Source organism: Grampus griseus (assembly GCF_964374135.1).
Source record: "Grampus griseus genome assembly, chromosome: 19".
Lineage (NCBI taxonomy): Eukaryota > Metazoa > Chordata > Mammalia > Artiodactyla > Delphinidae > Grampus > Grampus griseus.
In genome coordinates, this window is record NC_139013.1 from 8,424,414 (window position 1) to 8,451,764 (window position 27,351).

The 27,351-nt window shown below is 54.6% G+C and overlaps 1 protein-coding gene across 1 annotated transcript; it reads right to left on the reverse strand.

Annotated features, from left to right (window-relative positions):
• Positions 1 to 20: 20 nt before the first annotated feature.
• Positions 21 to 27,344, reverse strand: DHX34 (DExH-box helicase 34). The gene is made up of 17 exons (XM_082676975.1): positions 27,258 to 27,344; positions 23,462 to 24,444; positions 20,735 to 21,046; positions 19,020 to 19,274; positions 15,982 to 16,084; positions 14,736 to 14,953; positions 11,400 to 11,574; positions 9,878 to 10,071; positions 9,065 to 9,166; positions 7,064 to 7,306; positions 6,631 to 6,804; positions 6,154 to 6,271; positions 4,860 to 4,966; positions 2,321 to 2,602; positions 1,369 to 1,545; positions 1,016 to 1,154; positions 21 to 285 (listed from the first exon to the last, which is right to left on the reverse strand). The coding sequence occupies exons 2-17, from the start codon at positions 24,164 to 24,166 to the stop codon at positions 152 to 154; spliced, it is 3,438 nt and encodes a 1,145-aa protein (XP_082533101.1). The 5' UTR covers positions 24,167 to 24,444; positions 27,258 to 27,344; the 3' UTR covers positions 21 to 151.
• Between the last annotated feature and the right edge of the window lie 7 nt (positions 27,345 to 27,351).

Genomic DNA, 27,351 nt, shown 5'->3' on the forward strand with positions numbered 1-27,351 from the left:
CCACCAGGGAAGTTCCATCGGTGAGACTTTATTCACATATTTATGCTCCCTCCCAGCGGGGCTGGGCCCAGACCACAGCTCCGCGTCTAGGCTGGGGGCTTGGGCGGGAGCCCTGGCCCTGGCCCTGGTCCTGGTCCAGGACAGGCTGGGCTCACACATGCTGCCTCCTGTGCCGCAGCACCTCCGTGGGTGTGAACAGAAAGTCCTTCTGGCAGGCCTCGCAGTGGTAGGGCCTCTGCAGGGCGGATGCCTTCTGGAGGGGCTCGGGGACAGCCTCCTCAGCCCCTAAGGGAGAGGAGATGGGAGGCTGTGAGGGGGACGCTCCATTGCATGCTCTCACCCCCACCCAAATCCCAGAAAGCTGGCGGGGTTAGGCTCTCTCCTGGCCTCTGGGGACTCCAGCTCCGTGTCCTCCAGGAAGCCCTCCTTGATCAATACACACACAGAGGCGAGTCTTTACTCTGTGTTCCAGGGGGTGAAAGGGACACAGAGAAAGACACAAGCAGAGACACAGAGACGGAAAGAGACAAACAGAGCCCTGGGGTGGGACCACGGGGCCCTACAGCCATCTCCCCAGCAAGCACCAGCGGGTGGCGCATGGGGCACCGCAGAAGACTCTGTGCCCGGGCCTGCCCACTGCAGCGTCCCCTGGCTGACAACAGGATGGACGTGGCCAAGGCAGAGAGAGCTGTGGGACAGAGGAAAGAACAAGAGACACGGCAAGAGAGAGACAGAGAAACAGACAGGAACACAGAGGCCAACCGGACAGGTGGAGACACAGAGACCAAAGAGAGACAGACACCACGACCTGAGAATGAGGTGGCTGCAGGGCCTCCTGGTCCCGGGCTCTGGGTCCTTGTGACGGAGTCCGCACGTGGCCCCAGCCAGGGCAAACGGCTGAGGTCGTGAGTCCCCAGAATGTCGAGCAAGTGCCCAGACGCACAGTCAACAACCACAGGCTGGACGGACAGCTGGGCAAACACAGGCGCCCCGGCCGCCACAGCCCCAGCCTCACCTGGGGGACCGTCCTGTGGGGCCTCGGGGCAGGTGCTCTCGTGGGCGATGCGCTCCAAGGGCGTGAAGGGCATGTGCAGGTCGCAGTGGGGGCAGGTCCAGAAGGTGCGGAGACAGTCGCTGTACAGGTCCGCGTCGCTCTGCGACAGGCAGGCTGTGTCAGGCCTGGCTCCCCCCCGCCCCCCGCCGCCAGCCTGGGACCTTCCCAGAACCCCTCGGGGCTGGCAGGCCCCTTTCTGAAACTGCATCCCTGGACTAAGCTGGAGTGCGGTTGGGGGCAGAGGGTGGGGGAATCACTGACGTCGCATTTTCAGGGGCAGGAGGATGAGGGGCCAAGGTGGGGTCCGTGCTCACCGTGAGGCAGCTGTAGGTGAGGAAGTCAGTGACTGCGTAGCCCCCTTTGGTGGGATGGGGGGACGGGGTAGAGCAGCCAAAGAGGCCAGGGAGGCTGGGGGCAGCAGTGATGGTCTGGGGTCCCACATAGAGGTTCTGGATTTCCAGCCCTGTGAGCCGCCGGAGGCTGTAGGAAACCTGAACAAAGAGAGACAGTAAATAGGGGAGAGAGACTCAGGCAGACATGATCGGAGCACCTGGATCCAGCCGTGCCGAAAGTCCACCCCTGGGCTTCTCAGTTATGGGGGCTAATTGCAACACGGTTTCAGATACTCATGACCACAGGCTTGTCTAGAACATTCCCTGATGCCCCATCCCCCATCTCACCTGCCTTCCCCAGAGCCCTTCTCTCCTTATGACTGCTGGGAACACATCCAGACCTTAAGTCTGACCTTCAAGTCTGGCCACCTTGCCCCTTCTCCTCCAGCACGTCAGCCTGTTCCCCTTTCCCTGGTCCACTGGGTCGCACCCCATCCACGTGTAATAGCAATAGACTCAGGAGCAATTCTCAACCCCCCGCCACTTAAAGAGGTGGGGGATCAGTTTCAAATCTGCTCCGTCTGAATTCTTCCCATCTGTCCTCCACGAATAGACAGATACCTTACAGCTTCCCTCTCACACCCTGCACGCCCTTAACTGCTAACGAGGGGTAACCTGCACCACACGTGCAGCATGTATTCATAAACATCTGTTGAATGAGGGCCGCAGGGGTTAATGGCATGGCTCCTGGGGTCAAACCCTGGCTCCTCCCTTACCAGCTGTGTGACGCTGGGCTTGTCATCAACCTCTCTGGTTTGAAAACCCCCAAATGTGTGCATATTGATGAGCTGGAAGCCAGGCCTTCCAGAGCTTTCATCCCTATGGCTGATGGCCCCTCTGGCCAAGGGGGTGCAGGTGCCCAGGAGGCGGGTACCTTGGACGCCGTGAACTGCAGCAGCTCCCTGCTCAGGGCTGCCACCTCCTTGCGGTTGACTGGGTCCGTCTCCTCGTCGTCTTTGTCCTCCAGCCGCCACCGGGCCTGGTGGGCCAGCTGCCGGTCCAGGGCGCTTTCCCAGTGGGCCCGGAGCCGCAGGGAAGCCGCCAGGAGCCGGACAGCGCTCTCACTGTCCACGAGCTGGAGCTCCAGCCAGCCATCGGCCACCAGACGGCAACAGTCACCACTGGTGTCCAGGGACCGGCTGAACAGCAGGAGGGACTGGAAGAGAAGGGGCAGGGGACAGGCAGTGGCGGGAGGGGGAGGATGCCATCGCAGAGAGGCCCCCCGCCTGGCTGGGCTCCTGCCCACCCCCCACTCACCCACCCACCCAGCCCTGCAACAAATACTGACCACACGCCTACTCTGTGCCACTCTTCCGGGTGCCAGAGACACAACGTGAACAAGATGGACTCAGTCCTCGCCCCATGGAACTGAAATTCTACTCGGAGAAAGAGACTAATGAAGACTAAAGAGTAAAATACAGAGCAGGTTCCAAGAAGTCAGGGGCAGGGGAGTCACCGCCTGCGCTGGAGGCCAGTGGCTGTCTCTGTCTTCCTAGGGTTGGGGCTACACGTGTGTGTCTTTGTCAACCTTGTCAGATGGCGTGCTTAATATGTGTACGTGTCACTCTCTATACCTTTTATCCTCAGAATATATAAACAAACGTTGAATGTTAGTTAACAGGAAGCCTGCTGGAGTGCTTACAGGTGAAGGGTACTGATGTCAGCAACTTACTTTAAAATGCATCAAGAAATTCAAAGGAAAGCCCACCTGTTAAAATAGATGGACGAGTGGAGAGGTGATAAAGCAAAGACCGAATGTTAGCTGCAGGACTGGGGAGTGGGAATGTTGAGTGTTCCCTCTACACTTCTTTCAACTTTTCTCTGGGGAAAATCCTGTGGGATGGGGCGGGGGTGAGTGGACGGGGCAGGGCTCGCCGCGGGCCGAGGGTCTGTGGGGCTGGTGATAGAACATGAGAGTCCAGTGTGCTATTCTACTCTTGTGCATGTTTGAAAGTCTCCATCGTCAGAAACTACGGGGCAGGGGCAGGGTGGGGGGGATTGAATATCAGGCAGCATCTCAGCCAGCAAAGCCGTGTTTCTGTCCCGAGGTCCTGCTGACCACCAGCACTCCGGCCCTCACCCCACTTCATTCCTCCTCCGGCACTGGTACAGCATCTGGTGTGCTTCTCTTTACCATCTGCCTCCCCCACTCATACATGAGCCCCGCGAACACAGGGAATCTTGTCCATTCTGATCACGACTGCATTCCCAGCACCCGGAAGAGTACTTAGCGGCTGGTGCCAGGTGGCCACTCAGTACATGTTTGAACGAAGACATAACGGAGCAGATCAGAGTTCGCTTTCTTGGTGCCAGTGGAAATCAGCGTCAACAACATCTCCCAGGGCTCTAGGAAGAGTTTCTCTCTTCCCTCTATGTTCCCTGGGATGGAAGCGAGGGGCTCGGGGTAACGGGGACGCCCACCTGATGGGGGGAGGCCTCAGGTGTGGCCTGTGACCCTGAGTTCAGGCTCAGCCACTTGCTCACTGTGTGGCTTAGTCAAGGGACACGCCCTCCTCCTCACTGCCCCCTGCACCCAGCCCCATCTTCTCCCCTAGAAAGTGAGACTTGTGGCCAGGCCTGGAACCGCAGGGTGGCCACAGTGGGCACACAGGTGTGGCAGCTACTGCTGTCAGGAACCCCCCTTCCTGGCTGCAGACACACATACGCACGTATATCTGCAATCTGAGCACGTTCTCAGCCGCCAGCACCATCCGCTTCTGCCCTACGACCTCAGTCGCCTCCTTGCTGGGCTCCTGGCCTCTGCCCCGTGTCAGACCCTGTCCCGGCTCTGCTCAGAACCCTCTGGTGGTGGGGGGGAGGGGGATCCAGTCTCACCTGCCTCCCTGACCTCTTCTCCAGCCATGCTCCCCCTCACTGACTCTGCTCCAGCTGTTCCCTGTCCACACCAGGCACGTGGTGCCTCAGGGCCTTTGCACTTGCTCTTCGCTCTGCCCAGGACACTCTTCCCGCAGAGATCCCTATGGCTTCCTCCCTCCCTCAGGTCTTTACTTGACTGCACCTTCTCAATAAGGCCCACCCAGATCGCCTCATTCTATACTAGAACCTGTCCCCTCCCCTGCCCCCTAACCCACCCCTCCCCAATCCCCTCACCCATTCTTTTTATTTTCCCCAAACGCTCATCGCCCTCTACCCTATCAGTTAGTGCTGCACTGCGTTTAGTGCTCCTGCCCGCCCTCCCCCCACTAGCTGTGAGCTCCTGGGGAGCAGGAACCGGGTCTTGCCTTGTGCACCTTCCAGAGGTCCTGGCACCCGGCAGGCACTCCATGAGTGATGAATGACAGCAGCCAGCCTGGGGGAGGGCAGCTCCTCCAGGCCCACCTGGGGCCCCCTGCCCTGGGACACAGCCATGGCACGGGGAGTTGGGAGGCAGGGAGGCTGGGGCGAGGACCCACCTGCAGAGCGGGGATGCGGACACAGTTCACCAGGTATGGTTTGTTGGTCTCCAGCAGGGAGACGAAGGTGAGGAGCTGGTGCCTGCTGCTCATCTTGTCCTTGTCATCTGGAAGGGTCGAGGGGACAGCTCAGCTCCCCGCCACACCCCACACCCGTCATCCCCCGGGGCATTCACACGTCCACACAAAGAACGTGCTCACGTGTGTCATGGTGAAATGCCTGTGGCTTATTCTTAACTACTCTGCCGGGCTGGATGTGATTTTGGCTATGCAGTGACACTAAGAACTATTGTTAATTTTGTTAAGGGTGACGACAGCATTGTGGTGATGCAAAAAACCAATCCTTATGAATATGATTTTTATTATTATTACTAACTGGTAAGATGTCTGGGACCTGCTTTAACATGCTCCAGCAAAAAGAAAAAAAAAAAATCAAGGGGACAGAATAAACAAGGATGGAAAAATGGTGACAGCTACAGCTAGGCAAGAACATGGAGGGTTCCTCACACACTCTCTACTTGCAGAATGCCTGGAACTTACAAAATGTTTCCAAAAAGGAGTAAAACAATGTAATAGGAAGAGGGTAAATTCACTTGGAACTTACAGCACTTAAAGATTAGAGAAAAAACTTCAAATTCTATCTTTGGTATTTAAAATCATAAACCGTACCTTTGGGGATTACTGTTTACCATTTTAGTGCAGTATGTTACTTTCTTTACAAACAGAAGGATGAGCTGTGTTTCAGCGCTCAGGCAAAGCACACAACTAGACCTTCACGTTCCAGACGTGAAGCCCGCTCCTGAGGGCAGGGCCTGCCCCTGGGGAAGGGCACCCTGGTGGGACTGGCCTGGCCTGAGTGCAGCCTCAGCTGAAGCAGCTTTTGTGGCCTGGATCCCACTAGAAGGTAGACCGAATCCAACTGCCTGAACGCTGGGGCTGGGGGAGCCCCCCAGGCAGGACCAGGCCCTGAAGTTCACGGGGCTCCCGGGACAGGTCTCCTGGCAGGCGCTGCTCTAATTGCTAAAAGCTCAGGCCTTGGGACGGGCTCAGGGCTCAGGGCAGCCAGCACCTCACGGGGAGGGCGAGGCTCAGCAAGGGGTGGACTTGCCAAGGCCACCCAGCCAGGTCTGGCTCTTGGGACCTGCAGGTCCCACGTCAGAAGCCCCAGCGAAGCTGAATGTGGGGAGGAGCGAGGGGGTAACCCCAGACGGCGAGGGGCACCCTGAGGTCACTGTCCTGCCCCTCACATCCCCGATGGAGGGCTTCCCCCAACCCCCGCCTGGGCTCATGGTACCTCGGCTCCCATCGCCGCCCCTGGCCTCCTGTTCCTGCGTGTGCAGCACCTCAGGGCTGTTGGCGAAGATGCAGGTGGGGTGCAGCACGGCGCCCTGCTTGGTCTCGGTGTGGAAGATCTGGAGAAGCCGAAGGCGGGCGCTGGGTGACAGAGGCCCTCAGACTTGCTCTTCCCACTGCCAGGTTCCCTCCTCCTCATCTCAACTCAGAAGGCTCCTCCTCCAGGAAGCCCTCTCTGACCTCCTCCAAGGCTAATCAGGTCCCCCTCAGCCCCTGGGTCCCCGTCCCGACCCCAACCACTCTGGTCATCTGTCTGGGAACGAGTCTATCCCCTGCCCCCGCCACTAGACTGCAGCCCCACAAGAGCATGGCCAGGGCTGTTTCAGTCACTGCTGTATCCCCAGCACAGAGCAGGTGCTGGGAAGGGGTGACAGACGACAGAACACACACAGGGACGGGGAGAGGGAAGGAGACCCACCTGGTCCGAGTCCTTGCGGCCGCTGTTGAACGGGTCCGGGATGGCAAGCTGTGGGTAGAGGCCCCGGCCCAGCACCAGCTTGAGCAGGGCCATCTGGTCCCGAGTCAGGGCCTGGGCTGAGCTGGCGGCCGCCTGCAGCTGTTCCAGGTTGTGCCGGAGCTTAAACTTCACATCCTGGTGGCAACACGGGGGAAGGTGGGTTCCTGAGGGCCCTCCCCACTACCCCAGGGGCTTGTACTGGAATCTGTGGATCCAAGGGTTTCTGTAGACTCCTGTCCATGGAAACCTGCCTACTGAATGAGGGCAGGGCTGTGTCCTCTCAGACCCCAGAGCAAGGCCATGTCCCATAGACCCCCAGGGCAGCCCACATCCCCGCTCTGATCAACTCCATCCCCGCCCACCCCAGGCACCAGTCAGCCGCACGGCGCCTCACCTGGATGTCCACGTTGTCGCCGCCCCCCTGGGAGGCTGCGCCGCCCCGGTCCTCATCGCTGGAGCGGCCGTCCTGGTCCTCCTGGAGCCGCAGCACCTTGCGCCTGCGTCCCTGGCCCTGCTCATGCTGGCGCTTCAGCTGGTAGAGCGCCTGGCGCTCCCGACGCTGCCGTAGCCGACTGTAGCTGTCCCCCGGCTTCGAGGCCTGGGCCCTGGCCAGCAGCCCGTGGTCTTCCAACAGCTCCTGGGGGCGGGTGGGGCCCGAGTGAGGGACACGGGGCAGGCCAAGCGTGCTCTGGATGCAGCACGTTCCGGTCTGGGGCCTGCTGCTGGTGGCACAAGACCTCACCCTTAGAGCCACACTTTTCCTCAAATGAAGAACAGGGACCTTCCTGGGGCCTCCCTGCTAGGGCTGTTAGGGCTGAAAGGGGCTGTATGAGAACAACTCTTTGCACGGTGCCGGGCACACGACTGCTCCAGGAAAGAGCCGTCTCTGTCATCGGCCAACGGAACACCTGGGCCAGCCGCCAGGAGGGAGGAGAGGAGGCCGGGCCATCACCACCCAGGGTCCTCCCCGGGGCCTCCTCTGCACACAGTCATCACCAGGCTCCGGGTACGCTCAGAAATGCCAAGACCTGGGCCCCATCCCAGAATGACTGAATCAGAATCTCAGGAATCTGGATAGCACGCACCCTCCCTGTGATTCCAATGCACATTAGAGACCTACTGCCCACGCCTTTGGAAACAGTCTCCCAGGGACCTACTGCATTGGACCTTCTGTTTCTCATCGAGCCCTGACCAACGAGGAGAGATAGGATATCATATGTGACTCAGAGTGAGAGAGAGAAAAGGACCCACACTTTTCATTAGTTTCTCAGCATCTGGGGCTCAACAAAGGTTGGACTGTCGCTCTTTAGAAAGTCAGAGATGTTGAGAGATGCCGAGAACAGCTGGGATGTTGGTGGTCCCCAACATGGAGCCCCCCGTGATTGCGTGGGAGGCCTTGGCGCTGACCGTCCACTCTGGGCCTCAATCTGCCCTCCCGCAGGCGAGAGGAATGGTTACCCCAGGGGCTCTTTTATTTTCGTTCCGTGGCACGACCGCAGAGAAGTGCTCGGCACTGGATCTTTCTGTGCTCGAATGGAAAGAGGTCCGTGGAATATTAGCAACACAAGCAAGCTGTGGAACCACATCCTCTTTTTCTTTTTTTTTTTTTGCGGTACGCGGGCCTCTCACTGTTGTGGCCTCTCCCGTTGCGGAGCACAGGCTCCGGACGCGCAGGCTCAGCAGCCATGGCTCACGGGCACAGCCGCTCCGCGGTCTGGGATCTTCCCGGACCGGGGCACGAACCTGTGCCCCTGCATCAGCAGGCGGACTCTCAACCACTGCGCCACCAGGGAAGCCCGAACCACATCCTCATAATGACGATGAAAACTGCAAACACTTGTATGGGAACACCTGGGTGTCGGGCCCTTCTAAATGCTCTAGGTGTATTAACTCATTTAATCTTCATGGGAACGCTGGGAGGCAGGGGCTATTTTTCGCCTCCCCGTTTTCAGAGTGAGAAGCTGAGGCCCCGAGAGGCCCAGTAACTCGCCCAGGGTTGCACTGCTAGCAAGCGGCAGAGCTCAGATTCACTGCTGGGATGTCCGGCTCCAAATCTGGTGCCCCGTGCGGCCTGCTGGCACTCGGCCAGCTCGGCTCCCCCACTCCAGAGAAGGCGGCTTTTCGTGAGGATGCGGCTTGTGACCCTGCCCACCCCTCCAGGAAACCCTCCTGGATCTCTACTCCTTTGCCCGGGCCGCACTCCACACCTGGTGATGTGACGGTAGGGGAGGCGGGTGTAGGGTGGGACTCTGAAGACTGTCAGAGGATGGGAAGCCGTGCCGCAGAAGGTGTCATGCACACCCCACTCCAGCGCCCCCCACCCCCGCTCGCCAGGTCTGTTCCTGGCCCTGTCTGCCTGGGCAGGCCGGCCCTCACCCCTCCTCCCGGGCCTCACCTTGAACTGGCGCCGCAGGTTGGCCATCTCATACAGCCGATGCTCCTCTATGCCCCGGTGGCGGCACCACCTGCGAGAGTTTCTGCTCCGTTCAGATTTCACCTGGGTGGAGGTCCAGCCACCAGAGGGTCAGGGCCTGGCCAGCTGGGAGGAGGGATGGGGGTGCCGACCCACTGCCCAGATGAACCCAGTGTGAGCCCAAACACCAGCCTCTGGGAGGATGGCAGGCAGGCTTGCCGGCCCTCCCTCAGCACCACCTGCTCTCCTCCTTCTTCCAGGTCTCAGCCCCACTGCCCCCTCCTACAGGAAGCCCTCCCAGACACCACATGGGGTCAGACACCCTCCCTGGGCTCTCCCAGCCCCTTTGGACTCCCCATCACAGCCCATTCTGGCTGGTCACTGTCCAGGGACAGTCTCTCTCCTGCACTGAGCTGGGAGCCCCAGGAGGGCCGGGCCAGGTAGTTTTAGTCACCACTGGGTCCCCAGCACTGCCCAGAACAGGACCCGGCCCGGTCAGGGAACGTGTGCTCAAGATATAGCCCCCAGCCTAAGGCATCTAAACTTTCTCCAGATGGCACTGGCTTTCGTCAGTGCTTTAGAAACCTCAGGCTCCCCCTCAGGCGGGGGCCTCTGCACGTGCTGGTCCCATGAGTGGTGGAGTCAGGGTCCTCCCCAGACAGGCCCGGCCTGCGGAGGGCTCAGTGGTCGTCCCTGGGGTGGCGGTGGGGGCACAAGGAGGAGCCACAGCCGCAGGGAGGCCCTGGCCCCGCGCAGAACGACAGCCAGACGGGGGCACCCTGCTGTCAACCTCACCTGCACCCAGGTGTTGAAGACGTTGAAGAGCGTGAAGGGGTCACCCTGGTCACTCTCCAGGGGTCGCCGCGCCGCCACACACTCGGGGTTGCTCTGGGCGCCGCGGGTGAAGGGCGACTGGACGCTGAGGGCGGCGGCGATGGTGAGCACAGGCTCCGCCAGGTGGAACATGGAGCCCAGGATCAGCATCTTCCCTGGGGGCAGACACTGCGCTGAGCCTCCTGGGCGCCTGACAGCGTCCCCAGCCCTCTGGGGCCCCTGACCCACCCTCCACCTCACCCACAAAGGGCCTTGGGAGCCAGAGGGACAGAATCAAACCCAGAATCGGATCCCAATGTGATGGAAGACTGTTTCCACCTGCCCCAAGGTCAGTGGCCTGCATGTCACACATCTGACTCACCCTCACTGTTCCCCTTGCCTACCTTTCCAGAAAGTTCCTGTTACACATGTAGCCTCATAAGATAAAGTAGGGCAGTAAAACAAGGCTGTCCCAGAACCCCTTAGCTCCGTCACCTCAGGCAAGCCCCTCCTCCTCTCTGTGCCTCTGTTTCTCCATCTGTGAAATGGGTTAACCGCAGCATCTACCTGCTGTGAGGATGAACTGTGCTTCACCTGGGAAGCACTGGGAGCTCCACCTGGCACAGAGGAAGAACGGTAACTGAGCCACCGGGGCCCAGAACTGCCCAGCACTGCATCATCTGTGTCGCCTGCTCCACAGGGCCTGGGGACCCACGGTGCCAGCCTGGCTGGGGCGTGCCTCCCTGGCGAGCGAGTGACAGCCTTTCTCTGAGCCTCGTTTTCCTCAACTGTACAACAGGAGCGCCCAGAGGCCCTCCCCTCACCAGGTGAAGATGAAATAAGGGCCACAAAGTCTTCCACTGACGCAAAGCAAATGCTCACAGACTGTTCTCTTTCTTCTCAGATCTGATTCTCCTTGCACTAGCCCTGTTTCCTTCTAAAATAAACAAAAATAACCATTTCCATGGCTGTGGGTGGCCCTCAGGGTTGGTGGTATCCAGGCTGCTGCCCGTACTGACGCTCCAGCGTGTCGCAATGATGGGGACTTTAACGACATTGACGCAGGCAGAAAGCTCCCCTGGGAAGTGGTGCCCAGGTGGTAGAACTCAGCGAGCAATATTCTCTGGGCCGTGGGTTGTTGGTAGACACAGAATGTCTCAAGTCAGGAGAATTGGGCAAGACAAATATGCCTCGGTCAGCAAGTTCCTCGGCAGGGGCAGGGGTGACTCAGGATGGGCAAGAGGAAGAGGCAGGCGGTTTTGACATCCAACCACAATAGAGGGGGTACCACGTGGAGCTGGGGACAGGCTGTGCAGAGGAGGGAAATGTCTGTTTTGTTTACTGCTATCTCCCTGGCGCTAGAACAGGACCTAACCCAGAGGACCTGAGAATGAATGGACAGGGCCCAGAGAAGGACCAGACTTGACCCCGGGCACTCAGAGCAAGCGGTGTCCCACACCCATTCCCAGGACCCTATGGGATCACCCCAAGGGGGGGTCCTCACCAATCACGACGTCCACAGGCAGCTGGGCCAGCAGGGACCCAATGGGGGTGAGGGCCTCTGAGCTGTCCAGGGCCCCCTGGTCCCGGAGGTAGCGGATGGCCGTTTCCAAGCTGGTTGGTGGGGGGGGCTCGATGAAGGGAAAGGTTCGGGGGTCCCCCACACTCATGCCCTTCATCTGGAATGAGAACCAAACCCTGTCAGGAACGGGGAACACATGAGCCACTGTGGAACACCGGGGGGACTCAGGGATCACAAACTTGTGATACGTTAAAATGCCCAATGTCAAGGTTCATTGTACAGAAGCAGGGAAGGAGGGCCAGTATCTGTCTGTCTGCCTAGCAGCTCTTCTCCACACCCTGGCCATGGAGCGAGCAGACGATCTAAGCTGGACCAACTGAGGTTTCTCAGCCCCTGGTCAGAGCAACTGACTAAGGAATGAGCACACGACCTGAGCTGGGCCATTCAGAATCCTTCCCTGGGACTTTGCAGACTGGAGCTGAGAGAGAGAAGCTCCAGCATCCTCTCTGGTTGTGAGGGGCCAGGATGGAAGCCCAGAGCTGTTGTGGTTAGTTTTTCCACTGCCTGGAAATTAGCCCATTCACAGCAGATGGAGAAATCCTTAATTTTTCCTAAGCTAGACCTCCCCCCAACATGGACACACAAATCCATAAAAGCCCCTTTTCTGCTAACAACAGTTTGAGTTGGGTTTCTCTCACTTTTGACCAAAGCATCCCGACTGATTCAAAGGCCCAGAGGGGTAGCAGGTCACGGGGAGAAAGCAGTGAAACATGTATCATCACCAGGCCTGGCATGGCATAGGGAAACGGCGCCTCTCTGGTGAGTGGATGAAGGATGGGCTGGCATGGTGGCTCCCATGACCATGAGAGAGTGAGAACAAGGCTCAGAGAGACTAGGGGATCCGCCAAAGTCTCTGGGTAAGGTGACCTGCTCTCCTGGGCCTGATCTGGAGGGCACCAGAGGTTCTGGCATCCACCCAGCAGCCAGTGGCACCACCTTCCTCCCTGCTCACTAAGCTATGGTGTTGTCTGGGAGATCACTAATACTCATTAAAAGACCTTTAAATGAGAAGCTCTGGGTGAGGGGTAGGGCACGGCTGTTTTTTGTTTTTTTAAGCACTCTCGTGATTCCAAAGTGTAGCTGAGACTGCGAATCACTGCTCTGATCCAGCTGGGCAATGCCACCCCGCCACCCCGGACAATTACAGGTCACAGAGTGGACACGTGACCTAGTTCTGCTGACAAGACAGGATGGGAGACCAGCCAGGGGGCTTCTGGAAAAGGTTCCCACGGCCTTAAAAATGAGACCCACAAACTGGGAAGTCCCTGGCAGGCCAGTGGTTGGGACTCTGCACTTTCACTGCCGTGGGCCTGGCTTCAATCCCTGCTTGGGGAACTAAGATCCTGGAAGCTGCTCGGCGCAGCCACAAAAAAAAAAATGAGACCCACAAAGAGGGGCAGTTCATCGCCTCTGCAGCCAGACAGTAAAGGAGGAGGAGGTGCTGCCCGTGGCTACCAGAGCCAGGTGGCATTCATGAGGCACACTCTGGAGTCTGACAGCCTCAGATGGAATCCGGGCTCTGCCACTTGCCAGCCATACCACATGGATCAAGCTACTTGGCCTCTCTGCATCCTGTTTCTCATCCGTAAATTGGAATAAGTTTACCTACTACAGAGATTGTGTGAGGAGCAAAACTTACATACATAACTCAGGCACCTAGAACAGAGCTAGCACCCCGGAAGTACGAGGTAAGTGCTTTTTATCATCATCATCATCATCGTTATTAGGACAGCTGCTGATAAGCTGAGGCTGGAAAGCTAGGAAAAACCCTGTTCCTTTATGACATCACCATTCTATTTAAATAACCAAGCCTGGGGACTCCCCTGGTGGTCCAGTGGGTAAGACTCCACGCTCCCAGTGCAGGGGGCCCGGGGTTCAATCCCTGGTCGGGGAACTAGACCTCGCATGCCGCGACTAAAAAAACATCCCAAGTGCTGCAACTAAGACCTGGCACAACCAAAAAAAAATATATAGATAGATAGATAGATAGAGATAGATAAATAAATAAATAACCAAGCCTGGAATTTCCCTAGCTCAAGGTTTCCTGTTATGTGAAACGGTACGTTTTCTGTATTGTTCAAGTCAGCATTTTTCAAACAGCAGGTTATGTGAGTCAGGAACTCCACGACATGGGTCGCAACTGGCATTTTTTTAAAAGGAAATCAAATGAATAGAAACAATGAGTGTGCATCACCCATAGGAAAGGGGGCTGGTTCATGCCTCTCTCTCACCTGGGCACGTGTGAGCCTGAGGCAGATGCCACCTGCTGTTCCCCATTTTCAATTTCTGCTTCTTCCTGAGCACAGAGACTACACTTCCCAGCCTCCCCTGCAGTGAGGTGTGGCCACAGAACCGAGCTCTCGCCAGGGTGAGTGGAAGGGAAGCACACTGCTTGTGGACCTGGCCCTCACACCCTCCCAAACGTAAGTCCCACGCTCTCTCCCCATCGCTGGCTGACACACATGATGAAGACGCCCCAGGGAGATGATGGAGCCGTGAGAGGAAAAAGGCCCAGGTCTCTGAATAAAGGAAGCTGCCCACCAACCCAAGGACTAATGTTCTGCTGTGTTGGCTGTTATGTGAGTGGGTCTATTTGTCACAGCAGCCTAATCTAAGCAAATGACGTCTAAGCCATGACATAAAATGTACTGAGAAACCCCGTTTTCTTTTTTGTTTGTTTTCGTTTTAATAAATTTATTTATTTTTGGCTGTGTTGGGTCTTCGCTGCTGTGCGCGGGCTTTTCTCTAGTTGCAGCGAGCGGGGGCTACTCTTCGTTGTGGTGCGAGGGCTTCTCACTGCAGTGGCTTCTCTTGTTGCGGAGCACAGGCTCTAGGGGCACAAGCTTCAGTAGTTGTGGCATACGGGCTCAGTAGTTGTGGCTTACGGGCTTAGTTGCTCCACAGTACATGGGATCTTCCTGGACCAGGGCTCGAACCCATGTCTCCTGCATTGGCAGGCAGATTCTTAACCACTGCGCCACCAGGGAAGCCCAAAACCCCGGTTTTAAAAGCCACTTCTTGATGGGCTTTCTGTTACAGCTGAAAGCATTGTGACTGAGTCACATGACCCATGACCCTGTGGATTTGGGGGAACAGTTCTCCCCTCAATACGGGATCTGACATTTGGAAGGAATGAGTTCCACTCAGTGGCCTGGCCAGCCCTGCCCTTCCTGGCCCTGAAACCATGTCTAAATGCCTCCTGGGTTCCTCTCTGGCACCAGCACTCAGGATGCAGTCCCCTACCAGCCCCTGCCTCACCTGCAGCACCAGTGCATCCAGGGCGACCCTCCGAATCTCCGGGACAGGGTAGGGGGCGAAGGCATCGTAGTCCGATTCGGCATAGAGGCGGAAGCAGACACCAGGGCCCGTGCGGCCCGCCCGGCCCTTACGCTGCTCAGCACTGGCCTGACTGATCCAGAACTCCTGCAGCCGCTGCAGTTTGGCCTGCGGGTCATAGCTCATCTCCTTCACCTTCCCTGGGTGGGCAGGAGGGTAGCAGGGAGGGAAGGGAAAGTGTGTGCAGGAGCCACGTGGGCCCTCCATGCGCCTGGCCCTCTACCCAGCCGTTCACTCACTGACACCCTCACTTACTCCTTTGTTCCAGTAACACTAACTGAGAGCTTACTCTTGGCCCCACCCTACCATTCTGTTAATGTATTCTTTAGTTTCCTCATTCATTTATCTTTTCATTTATTTTCTCAAGCCTTTTCTTACTCAGAGGTTCAGTCATCCAACATAAAATTATGGAATCTTTTATCGTCAGTGGCATCAGATTCAATACAATAAGATAACTGCTGACATTTACTGAGCATTCACCCTGTGCCAGGTTCCAGCCTCAGCCCCCAAATGTATTAACGTCTTTAACCCTCAACACCTGAGGGAGGTGCTGTTATGACTGCCATTTTACAAATGAGCAAACGGACGCACTGAGAGTCACACAGCTGGCAGTGTACCTGCAGGCTGGCCCCAGTGCCTCCTCGCCACTAGGCTATGCTGACTTTCCAGAGAACAGTCTAGTTGGGAAGACAGACAATAACAGATCTTGATCTTAAATAGATCAAGATATATAAAATATAATGCCCATACTATGGACAGATCTTGATCTTAAATAGATCAAGATATATAAAATATAATGCCCATACTATGAAGAAAAATAAAGCCTCATAAGGGAAGTGACAGGGAAAGGAGATCACTTAGATAAAGTGAACAAGTGGGCTTCTCTAATGGGGAGATATTTGCGCAGGTCCTGAAATAAGGTGAGGGAGTGAGCCGTGTAAAAATCTGGGGAGAGACAGCTCTCTGCAGAGACGACGGTAAGTGCAAAGGCCCTGAGGCAGGAGCAAGCTAGGAAGGCCTGAGCAAGATTAAGATGCAGCCACTGCTACACAGCCCTAAACACTACCTCCTCCCTGCTGTGGTCCAGAGTTCCCTCACTACATGTGCACAGCTCCAAACCCCACACTTCTCACCAGATCCTTGAGGTAGCTGGGGGGGCAGCGCTTACCAGAATCTACGACAAAGCGGATCCCATCAATGGTGACTGAGGTTTCAGCGATGTTGGTGGAGAGGATGCACTTCCGGACTCCAGGTGGGGCCACGTCGAACACCTGGGGTATAGTGAAGAGGCGGCATCAGTGCCTTGTCTTTCTCTCACCCCAGGCCCTTTGCACAACTAACTTGGCACTCACTAACCCATGTGTCCAGTGGCCTCCTGGATGTCCCATGGGCACCTCACAGCCATATGTCTAAAACAGCCTCAGCACCCTCTACTGAACCCTTCCCTACTCGGGCCCCCATCTTAGAGATGGCTCCTCATCTACTGCATCACCGGGACCAGAACCTGGGCTGTCCTGGGCTGTCCTGTCCCGTCCTGGGCTGTCCTGTCCCTTCTCACCCACCCCGCCACACCAGATCATCTTGAACATCTCATGAATTCACTCCCTCCTCCCCAAACCCACAGCCCCTGCCCTGCTCCACGCCCCTCCTTTCCCACCCTAATCCCGCTCCAGCTTCCTCCCTGGTCTCTAGTCTCATCCCCTCCCATCCAGCCTTCACATGCAGCAGAGGGATCTGCTAAAGCACAAACTGGCACTGCCCGCCACCTTGCTCAGAACCTTCCCGTGACCCCCCTCCAGTGCCCTCAGGACAAAGCCCACCACCACAATGGGTCTTCAAGGTCCCTGGTGGTCTAACCCTGCCCACCTCTCCAGTCCCATCTCTCCTGACTTCCCCTTCACAATCCGGACCCAGCCACTTTGAGTGCAGTTTCCCAGCTGTCCCATCTTTCTCTCACCCCAGGCCCTTTGCACAAGCCCTTCTCATGGACCCAAGAGACAGCCAAGCACAGTGGTTAAGAGCGGCTGTCAGCAACTGCAGCCTGCAGGCCAAATCCACCCTGCCACCTGTTCTTGTAAATCAGGTTTCAATGGAACGCAGCCTCACCAGGTCAGTCTACAGCTGCTTTCCACCTGTAATAGTAGAGTAGTTACGACAGAGAGCACAGAGCCCATGAAAACTAAAAATCTGCCCTCTTCACAGGAAGCCTGCCACCCTCTGGCTAAGAGTATGGGCCCTGGTACCAAATTACCAAGTTCTACAGCCTGGCTCTGCCAATTATGTGACTTTGCATAAGTGCCTACGCCTCAGTTTCTGTATCTATTGAATGGGGACAACAGGACCTGGCAGACAGGGCGGCTGTGAAGCTTAGAGACAAGGAGTGCACAGAGCTCAGGACTCTGCCCAGCACAAAACCAGTGCTCCACACGCTTCAGCTGGGACACGCTTCTCCTCACCCCCTTCCTAGAATGGGGCTTTCTCAGGTCTCCACGTACAGAGTCCCTTCCTCCAGGAAGCCTTTCCTGAATCCACCAAGACTCTGCTCTCAGAGTATCCAGAGTTCTCCTCTACCACTTGTGGGATTGTCAATTACTTGTCTATCCCGCCTCAGTGGACCAGCAGCTTGAGGGGAAGAACCATATCTCAGCTCCCACTGTATCCCAAAGAGGCCCCTTGGAGCAAGGGGAGCACTAAGGAGGTGCTCAAAGCTTGTTTCTTTAATCACTAAACAACCAAGTCTGACCTGAAGGGATTCTTCTGGAGGTGACTATGGTAGTCAGCCTCCAGGACAGCCTGGGGGAGTCTCAACTCCCAGGATTCACACCCTCACCCAGTACCTTCCCCCTGAACAGGGCAGACCGGGTAAAAAACTAAGGGATAGGGCTTCCCTGGTGGCGCAGTGGTTAAGAAACCACCTGCCAATGCAGGGGACACGGGTTCGAGCCCTGGTCCAGAAATATTCCACATGCCGTGAAGCAACTAAGTCTGTGCGCCACAACTACTGAGCCTGTGCTCTAGAGCCCGCGAGCCACAGCTACTGAAGCCCACGTGCCTACAGCCCATGCTCCACAACGAGAAGCCACCACAATGAGAAGCCCACACACTGCAACAAACAGTAGCCCCCACTCGCCACAGCTAGAGAAAGCCCGTGTGCAGCAATGAAGACCCAATGCAGCCAAAAATAAATAAATAAATAAATAAATTTAAAATTAAATAAATAAAATAAAACTATCTACTATCTGGAAATTAAAAACAAAACAAAAAACAAAAAACACTAAGAGATACTGTAGAAATGATGGTTTGTGATTTCCAAAGCTAGGTCATAAAAGATGCTGTGGCTTCTACTTTGGTCTCTTGGGAAGAGCCAGCCACCATATCGTGAGGACACTCAAACAGCCCCCTAGAGAGGCCCCCAGCCAACAGCCAGCTCCATCTGAGAAGATAATCCTCCAGCCCCAGTCAAGCCTTCAGATGAGAGCATCCCCAGCTGACATCTGACTGCAACCTCATTAGAGACCCTGAGCCAGAACCATCCAGCTAAGCTCCTCCCAGATTTCTGATCTACAGAAACTATGTGAGATAATGCATGTAACAGTAAACGTGCTGCTAGGTTTGGGGGTAATTTGTTATACGGCAATCAATAACTAACACAGTGACCCAAAGGCCTCTCTCCCAGCACCCTTCCATTCCAACCAGGCAGTCTCTTCACCTTTCCCCACACCCCACTCACAGGTTCCCACCTCCAGGCCTTTGCTCAAGCTGGTTCCCCCCACCTGGACTGCCTTCCTCCCTCTTCTCCTACTCAAAACCCTCCTTGTCTGGGGCTTCCCTGGTGGTGCAGTGGTTGACAGTCCGCCTGCCAATGCAGGGGACACGGGTTCGTGCCCCGGTCCAGGAAGATCCCACATGCCGCGGAGCGGCTGGGCCCGTGAGCCATGGCCGCTGAGCCTGCACTCCACAATGGGAGAGGCCACAACCGTGAGAGGCCCGCGTACCGCAAAAAAAAACAAAAAACAAAAAAACCAAACCCTCCTTGTCCTCCAAAGCTCAGCTCCAATGCCTCCCACCTCATCAGGAACTCAAAGATGGGAGCAGCCCCTCTGCAGCCCACAGCCCTGGCTTGTGGGGTCATATCTGTCCTGCATTAGCTGCCCTCAGCCCCCCCAGACCCCCATCTGCCCCACGTGGCCTGGCTGCTTGCGCCACCTTGTCCTGGTCGGCCACAGAGAGGGCACTGTGCAGCGGCAGCACCGCCCAGCGCTGGGTGTGGCTGGCGTAGGTCTGGGCGGCCTCGAGCACGGCGCTGATCTCCGCCATGCCACTGAGGAAGACCAAGAGGTCACCCCGCTCCTCGGGTGGGTACTTATTGTCAATGGCCTCCAGCACCCTGAGGAAGGGCCGCGGGTCCAGCTTCTCCGACTTGGATGTTGTCGGCTCGGCCTCCTGCGGCTGGTACACAACCTGTGAGGAGACAGCCCCAGGCAGGAGCATACCTTGTCACTCCAGCTCCCAAGCAATGGGGCGAGGAGGCCACAGGCTGACAGAGAAGACACACATCAGTCAGGCAGCAGACAAAGACGGTATCTGAGGAGGATGTAATAAAAGGTCAAAGTATCAAGGTAACTGGAAGGTTTCTGGGGTGCTGGTAATGTTCATGTTTTATAATCTGGGTGCTGGCTCTATACAGGTATTTAATTTGTGAAAATTAATTGAGCTGTACACTTGTGATATGGGTACTCTTTTGTATCTGGAGTATAACTCCAACAAGAACAAAATTTTAAGGGGTGGAGTTGGGATTAAAACACTAGAAATCACTTCTCTGAAAGTAACCTCACTGTTTCTAATGGTTACTTAGAAGACAGACCGATGGGCATTTAGACCCAGAAACCACAAGGGACAGTGCATCTCCTGGGGCTAGGAACCTCAGAGCTCTTATCAATTCTTGGGCCCCAAAACAAGAGGAAGTAGTGGTTATCAAAACCATAAAGGAGGGCTTCCCTGGTGGCGCAGTGGTTGAGAGTCCGCCTGCTGATGCAGGGGACACAGGTTTGTGCCCCGGTCCGGGAGGATCCCACATGCCGCGGAGCGGCTGGGCCCGTGAGCCATGACCGCTGAGCCTGTGTGTCCGGAGCCTGTGCTCCACAACAGGAGAGGCCACAACAGTGAGAGGCCCGCATACCGCAAAAAAAAAAAAAAAAAAAAAAACATAAAGGAGAGAGCTGTGTGGAGAGACATCTCGAAAAGGAGCTGTGACTTCGGGTGAGGGTCACAGTTCACTGGAGACCTCAGGGGAGGGGCTGACTCTCCTTTTCCCACTGGCCAACCAGAAGGCAGAGGGGAAAGGGGTCCGTTTGTGCCTCCCAGGGAAGACAGGAAGGTGGGGAAGGGACAAGGAGATCTGGAAGGGCAAACAGAAGCTATCGGGCACAGGGACATGTCTGTCTGTGAGTGGGATTCAAGTCCTGGCTCTACCACTTCTGAGATACTGCTAATCACCCTGTGATGCACAGGGCAGCCAAGAATTACCCAGACCCAAATGTCCAAAGCGCTGAGTCTAGAAACCCTGCCCTGTGAGATGGGAGAGCAATGAGAAAAGAGGAGCCTGGGTCCCTGAACGACCACGTAGAACAGAGCTGCCCGTCAGCCTGGACCAGCCACACTTGGCTGGCTTGGGTTATATAAGAAAAATTTATTTCTATGTTATCTGAGCCTTTAAATTTTGGGGTCTCCTCTAACAAGCACTTAGCACTCTATCCAGCACACTGTAAATGCTCCAAAAACAGCAACTTTAAAAAAGAGAGCGAGAGAGAACATCATTAATCAAAGAGATGGGAAACAGAGAAAAAGAGAAGAGAAGGGACATGTCCAGGGTGGCCAGAGACCAGGTGGGAAGTCCGGGGAGGGCCGAGGGGGACACTGACCGTGATGGGGAAGAGCCTCCCGGGCACCTGTACCACGGGGGCACTGCCGAAGTAGCTGGAAAAGAGCGAGATGTTGATGGTGGCTGACATGAGGATGACCTTGAGGTCAGGTCGCTGGGGCAGCAGGCGCCGGAGGATACCCAGGAGGAAGTCGTTGTGGAGGTGCCGCTCGTGGACTTCATCCACGATCAGGACCTGGTACTGTGGCAGGCGGGGCTCCCGCTGGATTTGCCTCAGGAGCAGCCCCACTGTCAGGAACACAATCTTGGTGGCCGCCGAGCGTGTGCTCTCAAAACGGATCTGGTAGCCAACCTGGGAGTGGGGGGCAGTGGGAACGTGTGGTCGGGAGAGGACCTGGGCCTGGGCCACAGCCCCTCGCCCTCCCCAAATTGAAAATCTGAGCAAATGTCCCACATCAGACTCTGGAGTCCAACAGGCTTAGGTTCAAATGCCACCTCTGCCACTTAGTGCTGTTGACTTGGGCAACTCCATCCCACAGATGCGTATTTTTTCCTCCTGGATGCGGTGAGAATTACATGTGCTAATGCACATAAAGTACTTGGCACAGAGCCTGACGTATGATACTAATTAATTACAATAGTAATGCTTAACCCTTCTTTGAGTCCTTTCTATGTACCAGGAACTACTTTAAATCTTTATGTGTATCAACTCACTCCATCCTCACAACTACCACACAGTATAAGCACTAGTGTTACCCTCACCTCAGAAATGGAGAAACTGACACGAGTCATCCAAAGTAAAATCGCTAAAAAGTGTTATTGAGAGGAAATGTGTCTTAACCCCTACCTCACATCATACACACATAGATTTCAGATGAATTACAGTCCTAAATGTAAAGGTTTTTAGAAAAAAACAGAATATCTTCATGACCTTAAAGTATGCAAAAATTCCTTACACAGAACCCAAAGGGTGGCAACCATAAAAAGAAAATGACAGACTGTGTTATATTTAAATGAAAAGACACCATCATCAAAAGACACCATTCAGAAAATGAAAGGAAACTCACAGAATAGAAGACAAGATTTACAATACATAAATCCTACAAAGGCCTCATAGCCAGATGCTATAAAGACATATAAATCAAGAACAAAAGCACAGAAAACACAAAAGCGAAATGGGAAGAAGACTTGAACAGACACTTCACAAAAGAGGATCTCCAAATGGCTAATACATACATGAAAAGGCACTCAATGTCCTTAGTCATCAAGGAAACACAAATTAAAACTCACAATGCAGGGACTTCCCTGGTGGTCGAGGGGTAAAGAATCCGCCTTCCAATGCAGGGGACATGGGTTCGATCCCTGGTCGGGTAACTAAGATCCCACATGCCGCAGGGCAACTAAGCCCTCTCGCCACAACTAGAGAGAGAAAAACCTGCATGCCACAACTAGAGAGAAGCCCGTGCGCCACAAGGAAAGATTCTGCATGCCTCAACAAAGATCCTGCATGCCACAGCTACTACCCAACGCAGCCAAAACAAAACAAAACTCACAATGCAAATTAAAATGTGATATCACTACAGACCCACTGGAAAATCTAAAATGAAAATGATTAACCATAACAAGTATTGGTATGACCCAGTGATCCTACCCTTATTAGATATATACCCAACAGAAACATGTACCAAAACACACCAAAAGGCATGTTATAGAATGTTCGTAGTGGTACCATTCACAAGAGCCTAAAACTAGAACTCTCCGCAACGCCCATCAACAGTAAAAGGAACCAATATCTGTGGTGCCTTCACAATGGAATACCATACAACAGTGTGAATGAATGGTGTACATCTACATGATGATACTATAGGTGAGTCTCACAAAACTAATATTGAGCAACAGAGGCCATAACTGGCAATAGTGAGCAAGAGAACATACTTTTTGATTCCATTTATAAAAAGTAAGAAAAAGAGGGACTTCCCTGGTGGTCCAGTGGGTAAGACTCTGCGCTTCCAACGGAGGGGGCCCCGGTGCAATCCCTGGTCGGGGAACTAGATCCCGCATGCATGCTGTGACTAAGAAGTCCACATGCTGCAACTAAAAGATCCCACGTGCTGCAACTAAGACCCGGCATAGCCAAAACAAACAAATAAATAAATTTTCAAAAAAGTAACAAAAAGAGGAGAAAATAATCTGTGATATTCTATCACTAACGCAGGTCTGATAATCTAGCACTAAAATAACGATCTATCCCTAAGAATAGTGATGACTCTTGAGGCCTCAAGGCAGTAACTGGGAGGCGAAACGAGGAGGTTTCTGGGGTGCTGGTAAGTTTGACTTTTTTACCTGAATGCTAGTTACACAAATGCAGTCAACTTATGAAAATTCACAGTTATATACGTATGATACGTGCATTCTTCTGTGTTGAGAATATGATAACTTCAAAAACAAAAATTTTTAAGTGGTCGAGCCAGGATTAGAACCCTAGAACTCATTAGTAGGAAGCATCCTCATTCTTTTTTTGTGACTGCCTAGAAAAAGACTGATAAACACGGAGGCATTTCCGATTTTTGACTGTTAAGGTGCTATATTGGGTAATGTTAGTGCCTTTGTCATTTGGACCATCTCCAGGCCAATCGATAGATAAATTTCTACCAGAATCATCGCTGGGTCAAAGGGTAAGGGTTTTCGTAACGATACTGCCATAGGGCAACCAACTTATTCCGCGAGGTCACTGGGAAAAACTGGAAACCTGTTCTGTCCCACTCACCTGTGAGCCGTACTGACTGAGGCTCTCAAAGCCAACCCGCTTCGCCAGTGAGATGCAGGCGATCCGCCGGGGCTGGGTGCATGCCACGTGGCTGAAGCCAGCGGCCAGCAGGTACTGGGGCACCTGAGTGGACTTGCCGCAGCCCGTGTCACCTGCCACCACCACCACCTGGTGCTCCTTCAGCGTCTGCAGGATGCGATCCCCATACTGGGCGATGGGCAGTGCCATGCGCTCACGCTGCAGTTTGGCCAGCCGCCCAAACGCCTGCTTCTGGCCAAAGTCCAGGTAGTGCAGCAGGGCTTGGCGGAACTCAGACACTCTCTCCGGGGCCAGGCGCCTGCCTAGCCCCCGAGAGCGCCGAGTGTCGGGGCCAAGGACGGAGAGGTTGATGCGGTAGCGTGGGTCATAAGCGCGAGGTAGGTCGGCCAGTGCCGGGATGCTGTGCTTGGGATGCCTAGAGTCTTTCTCCTCCTTCCTGGTGGTCTTGAGATTCTGGAATCTCTGCAAGCGTTCAAAGAAGGTCCAGAACTTCTGGCACTCCTCAGAACCCTGCCGGATATAATCCTCATCACCGAAGAAGGCGTCCTCGAAGAGGCGACGTGTCTCTGGACAATTCCAGTCCCATTTCTCCGGGTCCTCTTCCTGACTGGGAGCCGGGGGTCGGTCTCGGGGACCCCTGCCCTCCCTTGTTCTGGGAGGCGGCATGCCGTGGCTAATCCCAGTGTTGTCACAAAACTGGCCTCAGTTCTGATCACCTAGACCAGATATTCCTCACCTCCTGCAGTGAGAGGCCAGTGCCTGCAATAAGGAAGCACTTTGTCTTCAAAAAGCTAATTTCCTCCTCAGGGGTGCGATAGGATCACGGCAGGTGCTGGCAGAGTAAATGCCCTGCGGCCTGGGTCAAGCTGGTGACACACAGGGCACCTCATGACTCCTGTGGTGATCTCTGGGATGGACACAAGTTCATGCTGGGATCTCGGGCCCTGAATGTTTGCGGGAGAGAACAGAAGACATTCATTCATTTTTAGAAACATTTATTGAGAGCCTGCTGTTCTGCAAGCACTGGAATGGGGGGAGGGACAGCAATGAATAGGACACACCGAGTACCCACAGGTGGTCATTTCCCCAGACTCTGACAATCCCGAGATGGAGGCTGTGATAAAGGAAGCCCAGGGGGTTGAGGGAGCCTTCCTCGACTGTGCTTGGGAGTCAGGGAAGGATCCCCGGAGGAGGGAATGTTTGACCTGAAGGAATGTAGGTCATGTGGCCAGTCAACAGCAGAACGTGGTCCTGAGAGGTGATAACATGAGAGAGTCGTGGTCCACTGAGTTTCAGGGCTCCTGCACTTTGAAATCAAGTGCACAGTTTTGCAAGTGTTGCATTACGTATGTTTTGTTTTTGCCTGCCCGGCAATTCTTTTTCTTTCTTTTTTTTTTTTTTTCAGAAAAACCTATGCACTTTCCTTTGGAGAGCAGCCCTTCCTGGAATCCACATGGTTCCCACTGCCTTTAAGTGAAGAGAATTCCTACTGGTTGGGCAAGTGACAAAGGCCTGGCCAATCACAGTACCCTACTCCCCCTTTAACCAGTGACTGGTCTGAAGAGCGGACACATTGGCCTGAGGAGGGCCAATCAGGGCCTTTCCCTGGAATTTACACTATGTTATTAGGAGACAAAGGCTTATTTACTGTGGCTAAGCAAGGACAATATAAACAGGGAGTTGTTTGTAGTAGCTCTTAAATAGTCTTTCCTAGAAATCTATCCCACAGAAAATGCTGCACGTGGGCACAGTGAGGCACACACAAGGATGGTCACCGAGCAACTACAAGGAGAGAAGTGGAAGAGGGACGGGGAGAAGCTTGGCAACATCATTCAATGCCTGAGGCTTAGTTCCCGCCAACCCTCCACTTCATGGCTACACAAGAAAATGTCTTTTTCTTAAGGTTTGGTTTCTGACTCTTAGCTGCGTAAGTCCTAACTAACAAAGCACATCCCCGCGTATGTGCAATTTTCTGGAGCGAAGCCCATCACTCAGATTCTTCAAAGAGTTTATGATCTTAAAAGGGTCCCGAGACTTCCACGGTAAAGACTTCATGGTCAAACAGATCTGGGTTTGAATTGCAGCTTTATCAGATGTGTGACCACTGGCAAATTAAACCCTTTGAGGTTTTCTTCATCTATAAAATGGGGGCAATACCCATCTCAAAACACTGCAATGTTTATCACCTAGCCTGGCACAGAGAAGCTAAATGGGTAACTGGCATACAAGTCCAGAGAGAGGAACCACGGGCATACAACCTGGAAACAAATGACACTCAAATGGCCACGATTCACCCTGGTTCATTAGCAATGCTTTCACCTTCTCTGCCTTCAGTCTCTGAGGGCCATCACAGAAGAGTTCTGAGGTTCCATCTCTGTAGCCTCGGAGGGACCCAGACCAACCCTGGGAGTTATTAGAGCCAGGTGAGGCTTTCAGCTGAAGAACCTGTGAACTGGCAGAGCTGTTTCCCACAGGAGCAGTAGCCATGTGTGGGGATGCGTGGGGAGTGCACATCACTTCCTGGTAAACACCTGGGCTACGTGATGCCACGGCGCCTTCAGAGGGAATTCCTGTCCTAGAAGGGAAGGAAAAGGCCTTGAAAGACTGCTGTGATGCTGAGCCAGTGTTTCTCAGAAGAAGACAAGGACAATTAGATGGAGGAGAGCGTTCCTCCCAGACTGCTAACTGCCTGTCCTTGCATGTGGGCCGGAAGGAGAGCACCCTCATGACTCTCAAGGAATCCATTCTCTTAAGACTACCTTTTCGACTTCCTGGATCTACTAGTTTCTCTGTAACTGTGTCTCGGACCATCTCTTGGTCTCTTGGCCTGTATTTCCTAGGCTTAAGGCTTTTAGAGGTTTTCTCCGCTTCCCTATTTCTCTCCTGTCTGGCTCTCCATCTTCAGGTCTCTTGTCTGTTTTGGTCCATCCTGCTCACCACCCTCATCTCTGTTCCCTTTCCTTGCCTGGTCCCATGTCTTTTCATTTATCTAATGCTCTCCCATTCGGATTCTGTTCTTTAGTCTGATTTTCTCTCCAGCTGTCTTCCTCCATTCGACGCCACTCTACTTCAGTTTTCCATCCGACTGTCTCATTTTCTGTTTGAATTTTTTTTTTCCGACTCTCCGTTTTCGTCTCTCTCCATCACTCTCTTCCTCCATCGTGACTCTCTCATCTCTCTCCATTTCTCCCTAAAATTTTGTCACTCAGTTGTCTGAAGCTTTAACAATAGCTAACGTTTACTTAGGGCTGACGCATGTATCAGGTACTATTCTAAATCACTCATATATATTTATATGCATACATATACATCATACACACATATACACACTTTTCTCGCAACCTTAGTTTCCACTCTCATCTTTCTACGTTTCCCTCCATTTCCCAAGTTCCCGGTGCGATCGCATTTCTCTCGTACTCCCTCTAAGCCTCTCTCGGTAGGACCCATCAGCCTCTTGCCCTCGATCTCTCCAGTTTTCGGCTTCCCTCCTCTCTCAACCTCCCTGTCTCTCGGTCCCTCAGTTTCTCGAAGCTTCCTTCCGTGCCTCCATTTCTTTCAGGCTCTCTGACCCTCAGGTTCTCTCAGGAACGCTCAGGCTCCACCTCGGTCTGTGTCTCCCGGCTGCTCGGCCTCCTCCAACACACTGCCTCATCTCGGGATTTCCCTCCCCCCTCAGCTCGCTCCCAAGATGTTCCCGGACCCGATCGGACTCCGGCCGCCGCCACCACCAACCTGCGCAGCCGCCCCGCCCCCTCACCTCGTTCGCCGCCTCGAACGCCTCAACTTCCGGTCCGCAGGGTCCCCCACGCTCCCGAAACCGGTCCTGCGCCTGCGCACGCCATCCTCACAGC